Genomic DNA, 11,531 nt, shown 5'->3' with positions numbered 1-11,531 from the left:
AAAAAAAAAAAAAAAAAAAATGGGACTGCCGTTGTGTATGTGGTCCATTGTTAACCTTAACGTTGTTTTGAAACACATGACTGTACAATGAAAGTCACAGCAAGGACACACTAAATGTGGGAGGAAGGATAAAAGCAATTTTTACACCAACACAATGTAGTGTAGTTAATGGGATAAAGTCAATAGGACGGAAATGATAATTTCTTTTTAAGGGAAACATGATGGCAATTGAAGGGCAGGTCAAGAGGCATTTGTTTCTTCCCAAGATAGAACAATTATACCTCCCCCTGCTCTTTCAACCAGCATCAATCCCAAAGGGGCCAATATAATTTAAGGGAAAAAAAGTAAAGTGCAGAGAAGTTTGCTGGGGGGAGGCACCCAGGAATTGCCCAATTTGGGAAACCGGTGACAAAGGGTGTCCCTTTCTGGCACAGGCCCTGATTTACAACTAGAGATGAGTCAAGCTCTCCCTGAGACTCAGCTTTTCCATATGTAGAAGTGTTTCATCTAAGCCACCCCACTGCTAGAGAAGAAAGGGTCATCAAGTAGTCCCTAGGAGGCAAGGGACCCACCCGCCCCAGCTGTTCTCATTACCAACACCCGCTCTCTGCGAGGCCACGATCCCAATGCACAGCCGGTCCCTGAACACAGCCGCTGCCGACAGGGTCTGCCCTGGGACCTGGTAATGATGCGCCAGGTAGGCCTGAATGGCCTCGAGGGGTTCCTGGGGGGTGACGAGGACCTTGTGCTGGCTGAAGGCAGAGGGGAGGTAGCAATGCTCCCGGTCACAGTCACAGACTATCACAAGCTGGTAGTCCTCGCAGTGGCGCTGTGTGCACAAGCTCTGGAAGAGTGCCTCCGTCCTGCAGGCCACCTCGTAGCTTAGCTGGTCTGCGAACAGCAGGCTGTAAACCTTGTGCCCCTGGGAGCCTGGGGTGAGGCAGCGGCGCAGCAGCAGTGCCACCTCTTCAAATGTAGTTGCCGCGGTACAAAGCAGCACCTCGTCATAGGTGGGTAAGGGCTGGCTCGGGACTTGCATGTAGATGGCCAGGGCAGCTGGCAACACTTCGGAGTGGCCACAGATGACAAGGTTGGGCTGGCCAGCCTGCAGGCCTCTTGGGAGATGCCGCTCCACGGGAGGTCCACCCACCCTTGCCAGGTGAGCCAGATAGTGACCGAGGGCCTCCAGGTCTAGGCATTCAGGCAGGAAGGCACTCAAGCACGCCATCGACTGTTCCATGATGACCCTCAGCTTGTCCACCAGGCTGAACTCAGAGAAGAGCATCAGCGGCAACTCTTCAGTCACCTTCCTCTCAAGGTATCTAGCAGCCTTACCACTGTGCTCCCTAGACGCCCTTAAGACATCCCCTGGGGTGCAGTGGCCTTTGATGAAGGACAGCATCGTTAGGGCGGCTTCGCTAGGAGTCTGCTTCTTGAGCTCAGTGCTAAGGTAAACCAGCTGCTCGGCTGTGTAGAAGTTGAGGTAAAAGTGCTCCATGCGCTTCTCGGTCACGAAACTCTTCCAGTCGTCCAGGAAGTGCTCCATCTGCCTGCAGAGCACAGCCAGCAGCTCAGTGACATCTCCGCACCCTGCAAGTTGGCTCACCAGCTCCAAGCCAAAGTCCATTCGGATGGACACGTCCTGCCTGGGGGAGCAGTAGACCTCGGTGGTCCAGGTTCTAAACAGCATGTTTCCAGCAGAGTACAGGTCTATGAAAGCCTGGACGAGCCTCTGCATGCCACAGAACACCTGGTGAAATGGAAGCATGAGGTAGACTCACAGAGCCGTGTCAGAGGGTGACATGCTAGTCTACAACAATACACAAGTCTGCCATCACAGAGGATTTGGGTTCAGCTTTTTCCACCGGTCCACTGAGTGACCTGGGCACACAAGTCTTCCATCCCTCGCCTACACAAGCAGCCTGACAAGAGGGTACTCTTCTTTAGGAAGCAATAAGTTGTAGAGATAAGAGATATTGTGTGTACAGATGAACTTTAAAGAAAGAACCCATAATAAAATTGAGAGACTATTATATAAGCCAGCACACCTTTATCAATAGGATTACTTCTGTCTTGATGAAGGGTGTCCATCTAAATCTTTGTTTATTGGATTCTTGCCAATTTACAGAGTAAGTAAAGCAATTTAAGTTTCTTTTTTTATTTTATTTTTTTGTAAAGTCAGGGTATCACTCTGTTGCCCAGGCTGGAGTACAGCGGTGCAATCATGGCTTACTACAACTCCTGGACTCAAGCAAGCCTCCTGCTTCAGCCTCCCAAAGTGTGAGTCACTGCTCCTCACCTAAGCTTCTTTCTGAGAACTATCTTCTGGGTCATCTCCTCTTCAGTGTAGTAGACTAACCACCGGCTTGTGACAGTTCACGCTATGGATCCTGAGGAGGCACCCTAACCCGAAGGCCTCCCTACCTTAGGCTTCTTTCTGGGGCCACAAACTGGGGTTGCATGCACGCTGCAAACTCACCAACTCTACTCTCCATGGGCCTAAGGGCAGAGCCATTCTTATCAGTTAAGTCCCAACTCAGACCCTTTCTGCTTTCTTGGGCAACTTAGCAGCAGCAAGAGGGCACAGCTCAAACAGATGAGTTGACTATACTGGCTTAGTGCCACCGCAAATATGCATCCTCACCTCAGAAAATCTCTCCACTTCAACATTATTGTGATCTTTTTTGCCAGACATCAGCATCAGTTTGTTTAAAAGCTCCTTCAGGTCTTCTAAAGAATAGATTCGAATCTCCTCATGGCCGCCACGACCCTCGGGAAGGATCAAGCGTAGAACTGTGTCTGGGGAAACCTGTGGAAGACCATACGTCAGAGGTTCTTCTGGCAGCAGAAACCCCTGGATGTGCAGCAGCCTGTAAAGAGTCCAAAACCACGCCTGGGGTCTGGGCTCACCTTTTGGCCACCTTTGGGAGCCTTGATCACATAGATGCCTCTGCTGTTGATGGCAGTGGCCAGGGACAGGGATGAGAGTTCCACAGACCCATGACTTTCCTTCACAGTTTTCAGCCACTCCAAGTTCCTTGCAGAATCGCACTGTTGGGACATAAAGAGAGAATTCGGGTCAGGGTTTGAGTGACCACCATCTTCCTTCTTTGTGGTCCTCCTCCCACCTTTTCTTCACTGGGTAAACTGCTACTTGTGCCCCCTCCCTGCCCAGGGCTCAGGGCACGGTCGTCCCGGTGCCCATGACTGCAGTAGGTGTCACTCCTATGGCCTTTTGCTTGTCTTTCATGACCCTTGTCACTCAGTGCTGCTCTGTTTTTATCCTAGGCCATCCACCCCTGTTTTTACCAGTGCCTGGTAACCAGCATGTGAGGGCACTGGCTTATATCTATGGATAAGTGGATGAGGATAGGGCACCCAAAAGCCTGGCTCTCACTGCAAGGCCAGCTTCTGCCGGTCCCCATTCCCAGGACCTCCCAGGAGTGATGTGAGATGTAACAGCACTGTGGGGTCCTCTTGAGGTCCTAAGCCCAGTCAGAAGAATTAAGGAAAACCGGCAACAGAGACTTTTGTTTGGATGTAAGTTTCCAGCAGAGAAATGAAGACAGTTCTACCCACTCATCTGTCTGTCACTTACTCTTCCTCTACCCGGTATCTGAACACCTCGCTATGCTGTGAAGTCAGCTCAGACCCTGGCACAGATAGTTTACTTAAATTTCAATGTTTATTTTTTCTGATAAACATTCATCTATACCAATTAGAGAAAATATGGAAAATACCAAAAAGTGAAAGAATAAAATGACAATTATTCAGAGACTACTCCCAGTAGCCGTTTAGTATATTTCCTTTTAGTCTTTTTTTCCACATGTGTTTTGTACCATAGAGGAGAGGTTACTACTGTTTACATGCAATTTTGCATCCCACTTTCTTTCTTTCTTTTTTTTTTTTGAGTTGGAGTCTCCCTCTGTCGCCCAGGCTGGAGTGTAGTGGCATGCTCATGGCCACTGTAGCCTTGACCTGCTGGGCTCAGGTGATCCTTCTGCCTCAACCTTCCAAGTAGCTGGAACTACAGGCACACGCCACCAAGCTTGGCTAATTTTTTTTATTTATGTAGAGTTGAGGTCTCACCAATTTGCCAAGGCTGGTCTAGAACCCGTGGGCTCAGGCAATCCTCTCACCTTGGCCTCCCAAAGTGCTGGGATTATAGGCGTGAGCCACCACACCTGGCCTTGCGTCCACGTTCTAACATAAGAATATGGAGAATTTCCCCTTTGAAGAAAAACTCTTTTAACATCACTTTAAATGGTTGTGTGCAAACCTGGCATACCACTGTATCACAATTTGCATAGTCACTCTCCTAATGTTGCTTTATTCAACGTAATCTGCTTTGGAGCCAGAATCAGACTCACCAGTTTCCTGGGTAGGTGCTGGTCATTGTCCAGAGCCTTCCACAGCTCTTTCAGATGCTCCATGAACACATCAAAATCCGCTCTTGAGTCTAGTTTATACAGCAGGGATGCATAGCCCTGTACTGCGTCATGGAAGCAGGCCACCCGGTCCACGTCTATGTCGTTCTCCCCTGCTGAAATGGAAGCCAGGTCCACAAACACCTTCAGCTCATTGATGCCTGGGGAAGAGACAAGAGGTCAGCGTGGGACTCTGCCACGATGGCACGGGGCTCAGTCACGAACAGTGAATCTCAGTGAAGCCATGAATGGATATTTAATGAACTTTTAATGTTTTCTCTCCTTTCTGCTTTCATTAAGAATCCAGGGCCCCTAATCTTTTGCAGTCTTTGTTGATACCACTAACTGCTATCTCCCCTTTTCCGAACAACTTCCCAGGCACCGTATTGAACTTTTGTGTACCTATTTCCTTTCCTCTACACAACATCACCATTTTGTTTTTTTGAGGTGGAGTCTCACTCTGTTGCCCAGGCTGGAGTGCAGTAGCACGCTCACAGCTACCCCAGCATCAATCCGCTGAGCTCAGACGATCCTTCTGCCCCAGCCTTCCAAATAGTCGGAACTACAGGCACACGCTACCAAGCCCGGCTAACTTTTTGATTTATTGAAGAGAAGAGGTCTCACCAAGTTGCCCGGGATGGTCTCAAACCTGTGGGCTCAGGCAATCCTCTCATCTCAGCCTCCCAAAGTGCTGGGATTACGGGCTTGAGCCACTGCACCTGGCCAACACCACCATTTAAACAAAAAGAAACTGGGGCTCAGCTGGTAAATAATATGTCGACGATGAACTATAAAAAGCTGAGATGCTTCCCCTTAGGCTGATTTCTACTAAATGATGTCCATCAAAGTGGACTAGAGTTCCCCGTTGAAGGTGTGATGCTCCCAATGAGGGCCGGAGCCAACGGGGCCTCTGACCCTGCAGGCCACAGTCCTGCCACCTGCCTGCCACACAGCGGCACTGCCCACCTGTCCTCCTCCTTGCCTCCTCTTCCCTTCTTTCTTACCTCCCCTTCCCTTCTTTCTTACCTCCCCTTCTCCCCTATGAATTAACGCTGTCAAAGGCATCTAAGCCACACAACCAAAAAGGCTGCCAAGAAACGTACAGCATCAATGAGGACGTTGTGATAAAACCTATCCGTGGGCAAGAGCCTTTCTTGACATCTAGTAACGAGCAACTGGAAGAAAAAGCTAAAGGCAGCAAGATTTGTATGAAAATGATCCTCAGCCATTCACAGCAAGCATCTGCAGAGTGGGGGGTGCATGACAAGGGTAGTTATTAAACACATGTTGCCTATCATCCTAAATAAATCAGGCAAGGAGCTTGGCGCGGTGGCCCATGCCTATAGTCCCAGCTACTTGGGAGGCTGAGGTGGGAGGAATGAGTGAGGCACTTGAGACCAGTCTGGGAAACATAGTGAGATCCCATGTTTAAAGTATTTTTTAAAAATTACACAGGTGTAGAGGCCTGTAGTCCCAGCTACTAGGGAGGTGGAGACAGGAGGATTGCTTGAGCCCAGGAAGTCGAGGCTGCAGTGGAGCTATGATTGCACCACTGCACTCCAGCCTGGGTGACAGAGAATGCAGGCAAAATCTATCTGGGGGGGTTTCCTTAAAGTTTAGGAACCACACAGTGAACCATCTGAAAACTCTCCAGACTCCTGGCAGTTTCAAATGACCCATTTTACCTCCAAGAGCTTCCCGAACCCAGCTGATGAACTCCTTTCTCAGAGACAGCTCCTTCAGACAGTGGCACCGGGTCGTGTTGATGTCCTGGAGTAGCTTTTTGGCCCGGATAAGCTGCTGGCTGATCCGGACCAGTTTTTCCTCACGAAAGTTGTCAAAGTTATCAGTCTGCAAGACAAAGCTCTATTGTGAAATGGAATGAGTCAACTGGAACCCAGAGTCCATGAGCCACAGCACTGACCATTCCAACAGTCCCTACCCTAATTCCTGAATTTGCTGCTGCTACAACACATGTGCCAGGCTCTTACCCCTGAAGTGGACAATATAACCTCCATTACTGTTTCTCCTTGACCAATGGTAACTACTATTCCTCTATACCTGACATTCTACTAAACATGTTATATGGATTTTAAAATCAGTTCCTCACAGGTATATGCTGTTATTTTTTCTGCTTTACAATAAAGGAACAAAGGCCCAGAGCAGTTACTTCCTCAAGGATATGCTTCTGGGACTCACATTTAGGTGTGTATGACTTCAGATTTTGTGCTTAATTTCTATCACAATACTACTGGTTTACATAATGATACAGACATGTATACCTACAAAAACAGAAACCAAGACTCACTTCTTATTTAACAGAAACAACTTATCGCTTCTGGTTAGAATGAGGAGATGCAATTGGATAGCCAACAAAGTATTTTCCTCTTTTGCACCTATTACCTAAAGAGATCAGATTAGTCTTTGTTCCTAAATTCTTCATCTTCATACTCACTAGCTAGAACAGTCACATTATAAACACAGGTAAAAAATGAAGCCCTTGGTATATTCAGGCCTCGGGTACAAAATAAACAAGAACCCTTGAAGGAAGTACTAAATCATCCTGTCCAACTTGTAAAAGCCAGAAAGCCCAAGGCTCCCAAGGAGTCTGAGGTAGGACATTCCCCCACCATCACAATCCCTAGCAAATCACTTACAAAGTTTAACAAAGTGTGAAGAACACTGAAGTCACCAGTCAGTCCCAAATTTTCTTTGACCTGCAAGATGACCTTGGCTGAGTTGACAGCCTGGTGCAGGTGATGGTATTCCTTGATCTGCTCAACTCGCTCCTTGATCCAATCCCTTTTGTCCTGGTTATCGACAGTACACATGATCTTGAGGTCTAGAATCAGGTCAGGGTATTTATTCACAAAGTCCTTGAAGATGACATCGATTTTGGCAAAGGTGACCTCTCCTGACTTTAGATCCTGATAAAGTCTAATAAACTTTTTGTAACAAAGATTATACAAATAACCATACACCGCTTCAAGGTCAAGTATTTGCCTTTCTGATTCTTCTTCAGACCCACTCAGCACCTCTGCGGCTTCCAGTTCCTCCTCAGGCTTACTCAGTGACTTCGCAGATTCTTCCCAGATGATCTGGAAGATGTGACTGTCTTTTAGCAAGTCTATCTTCTTAGCCATTTCTTGGACTTTGGGGCTCAGGTTGTAATGTGTTGTCATCCGTGAGTTCGGGGAGGTGGGCAATCTCACTGTCACAGCTTCATTTAATCTTTTACTGCTGAGGTCTTCCGAGTGTTTTGTTGCAATCACTCCAAAATCCACTTTAGAAACCATTAGAAAATGTCAGAAGTCAGAGCTCTAATCATGATACCATTTTATTTTACTTTCCCAGGATTGACTCTCCTCACTTCTCTGAAAACTCAAGAACATACAATTGCTGGGACTTTTTCTCTCAGTAAGAATCCAAGGTCTTCCCATCCCCCATGGGCTTGTTATCAATTTCATGATAAAGAAAGTACCATAACTTTGGGTAAAGATGACAGTTTGAATACATGCATCCATTTCCACCCTCTGCCAAATTCCCATTCCAATGACAGAATAGAAATTGTCTTTAAAAGTCAAAAACCAGCTGGGCTCGGTGGCTCAGCCTGTAATCCCGCGCCTTGGGAGGCTGAGGTGAGTGGACTGCCTGAGCCTGCGGGTTCGAGACCCGCCTAGGCAACTCGGTGAGACCTCATCTCTACAATAAAACAAAAAATTAGCCGGGCATGGTAGCGTGCACCTGTAGTTCCAGCTACTTGGAAGGCTGAGGCGGAAGGATCCCCGGAGCCCAGCAGGGCGAGGCTGCGGTGGCCGGGAGCGGCCACTGCACTCCAGTCTGGGCGACAGAGTGAGACTCCAACTCAAAAAAAAAAAAGTCACAAACCAACAAGGATGGAAGGAGTAGAAAAGGAGATAAAAGCAACAAAACATTAGAAGTTGAAAACCAGCTGTTTCAGTGATCCATGACATATCAGACCTGAGAACAGAGAATCCTACGGCCACAGTGGGGAAAGCTTAGAGTCAAGGAGTTTTATACTGCAGGATTCCCTGGAAGCACAGCTACAGGCTGTGCACTGCACATCAGGAGGTGGTGACAAAATAAGGAGGACTGGGTCCAAGGCCTGTAGAAGACATGGTCCAGTATGCCAATTTCACCCCCACCCCATGATGCAGTAGGTGGATTGCCCCTCCTCCTCCCTGGAGGGGACAGGAGGCTTATTTTCTAGAGAAGCTAACACAGTGGGCTCTCTAGAATGGAGGTCACAGACAAGTAGTAGAAAAAGGCATTTCTAGACACATCCCCTTTCTCAGGCAGCTAAGAGAGGATACATACTACTCAATCGATGGAGTAAGAAGGAGGAAGAGAGAAAGCGCAGGAGACAGAAGAAGGAGGGTAGAGAACCACACTGAGAATGGGCCACGGGACACAGCCAGCCCTCCTCCCACTTGGCTCTCAAAACCTAACAGCTAGGCCTTTCCCCTTCAGGCAGGAGACAAGAGAGAAGACCTTCAGATACAGGCCAGCTAAGAGGCTGAGCCATAGCGCCCCCATGGGCAGCACAGAGTCCAGCAGCCCAGCTCAGGTTTGCAGAGCTCTAACCCACTTGGGAAAGCTCTCTCTATTATTTTTTGATTTGGAGTCTCACTCTGTTGCCCACGCTGGAGTACAGTGGCACACTCAGGGCCACCCCAGTGTCAACCTGCTGGGTTCCAGCAATCCTTCTGCCTCAGCTTTCCAAGTAGCCGGAACTACAGGTGCGTGCTACCACACCAGGTTAATATTTTTTATTTATTGTAGAGATGGGATCTCATCAAGTTGCCCAGGCTGGTCTCAAACCCGAGGGCTCAAGCAATCTACTCGCCTCGGCCTCCCAAAGTGCTGAGATTACAGGCTGAGTCACCAAGCTGGCTGGAAGGCTCTTTCTTAATGAAAAGGTGGGGTGGGGGGTGGGTAGTAGTGGGAAACTGCCAGGGGAGGGGGATGGCACACCTCATCAACAAGGGTATCCACATAATGAACATTTGTATACCTAACCTAACCCTGAAATTTACCCCACATCTTTAAAATAAAAAATTTAAAAATAAATACTTAGAGCTTGAGGACTAAAATATGGAATTAGCCCAAACTGTTAAAAAATTAAAATTAAAATTAAAAATAAATAAATAAATACTATATTAACAATTAAAGAAGAACATGGACAAACAAGAATTTCCAGATATGAGAGGAAAATCAAAACACAACAGATGAAAGCAACATGAAGGAAACAGAAAATTATGCAAGGAAAATAAAAAGAAAACTTCTAAAACTGTCAGCAATCTCAGATAAGATATTGCAATCACGAACAAGAACAGGATAGTATTAAGAAAGAATCATTCAGCTGGGCATGTTGTCATCTTATCTGGTAAGCCCAGCAATTTTGGAGGTGGAGGCGAGAGAATTACTTGAACCCAGAGGTTCAAGACCAAGACTTAGCAAGACCTTGCCTCTATAATAAATAAAAAAATTAGCCAGATATGGTGGTGTACACCTATGGTTCCAGCTATGTGGAAGGCTGAGGCAGAAGGATCACCTAAGTCCTAGAAGAGGAGGCTGCGGTGGCTGTGATCATGCCACTTCCAGCCTGGGCAACAGTGAGACTTTGACTCAAAAAAAAAAAAAAAAGAGATCAATCAGAGGGAAAATTCCTTTAAATTATGTATGTGTGTGTGTGCAGAAATGAAAAGTTTAATAAAGTTTGAGAGGTCAAGTTGTGAAGAGATCGCTCAAAAAGCACAACAAAAACCAGAGATGGAAAATAGGGGAGAAAATTATGAAAGTTAGGTGAGAATTCCAGGAGGCACAATATCCAATTACTAAAAATTCCAATAAGAGAAAAAAAATTTAAATAATTCAAGAGAATTTCCCAGAAATCAAAGACTTAGATTTCTAGATTAGAAAGACCTACCTACTAATGCCAAATACAGTAGATGAAAAATAGATCCATGCCAAGGCATGATATTATGAAATTTCAGAATACTAGAAACAGAAAGATCACAAGAGATTCCAGAGAGAGACAATATGCCCTCTCTTTTTCTCTCTCTCTCTTTCTCGTGCACAATTGGTAATTATAACTGCATCAGACTTCTCAATGGTAACAATGCAGACAACAATGGAGCGACACATTCAAAAGTTTAAAGGAAAACGACTTCTAGTCTGTAATTTTATACCTAGTCAAATGATTCATTTAGTATGAGGGCAGACATTCTTAGGCATGCAAGGACTCAAGAATTTAACCTCCTTGCCCCGTTTTCTCAGGAAGATAGTAGAGGATATGTTCTACCAAAACCCAGGAGGAAGAGGGAGAAAGTCCAGGGATACAGGGTCGCCCAGGAGAGAGGCAGATGCAATCCCTAGGCGGCAAAGGAAGACTCTGGGACTCCATCTCCAGCCTGGTTTTGAAAGATTCCTTCCCAAAGGTCAAACTGATTGTTTTGGGAGGGAATTCAGATAGTTGGTCGACCTTGGTACTAAGTTAGAAATAAATACGATGAAAACAAAGCCTATGATAAGAAACATTAATTATACAGAAAACAAAAAGTTGGTGCAAGAAATGTGAATGATCATAGTCCATTTCACTGGTTAACTTTTGAATAATGTGTTTACACAGTCAGGTATTAACCTAAATAGTGACCCAACTCAATTATGATATATGAGGGAATAAAGAGAGATGGAAAGGTAATGTGTGTAAGGCACAGACTGGAATTGCACAAACCTAAACCCTCATCTTTCACAGTGGGGAGTCAGTTGATAATGCTGACAATGGAAAAATCAAGGAGACATTTAAGCATGTTATTTAGAGACATGAAGGTCAATATCAAAAAGAAGAATTTAAAAGAGATGAAACTGATCTTCCTGGCGAATACAAATTAAAAAAAAAATAAATAAAGCCGGGCTCAGTGGCTCAGCCTGTAATCCCGCGCCTTTGGGAGGCTGAGGTGAGTGGATTGCCTGAGCCCGCGGGTTTGAGATCCGCCTGGGCAGCAAGACCTCATCTCTACAATAAATAAAAAAATCAGCCGGGTGTGGTAGCGCGTGCCTGTAATTCCGGCTACTCGGAAG

General features: G+C 46.3%; 1 protein-coding gene across 1 annotated transcript in view; it reads right to left on the bottom strand.

Annotated features, from left to right (window-relative positions):
* RNF213 (ring finger protein 213) overlaps positions 1-11,531 on the bottom strand; it is a gene marked incomplete at its 3' end in the record, with an annotated part of 99,569 nt that overhangs the window by 17,843 nt on the left and 70,195 nt on the right. Inside the window, exons 20-25 of the mRNA XM_021710966.1 lie at positions 7,085-7,710; positions 6,113-6,278; positions 4,371-4,588; positions 2,911-3,051; positions 2,645-2,809; positions 595-1,750 (exon numbers count right to left, since the gene is read on the bottom strand). Of these exons, the coding sequence (XP_021566641.1) occupies positions 595-1,750; positions 2,645-2,809; positions 2,911-3,051; positions 4,371-4,588; positions 6,113-6,278; positions 7,085-7,710 (2,472 nt within the window). The remainder of the gene's footprint in view (positions 1-594; positions 1,751-2,644; positions 2,810-2,910; positions 3,052-4,370; positions 4,589-6,112; positions 6,279-7,084; positions 7,711-11,531) is intronic.

The sequence above is a fragment of the Carlito syrichta genome, unplaced genomic scaffold (assembly GCF_000164805.1).
Source record: "Carlito syrichta isolate Samal-C Ts95f unplaced genomic scaffold, Tarsius_syrichta-2.0.1 Scaffold301768, whole genome shotgun sequence".
Classification (NCBI taxonomy): domain Eukaryota; kingdom Metazoa; phylum Chordata; class Mammalia; order Primates; family Tarsiidae; genus Carlito; species Carlito syrichta.
This window is presented reverse-complemented; position numbering and strand designations above follow the sequence as displayed.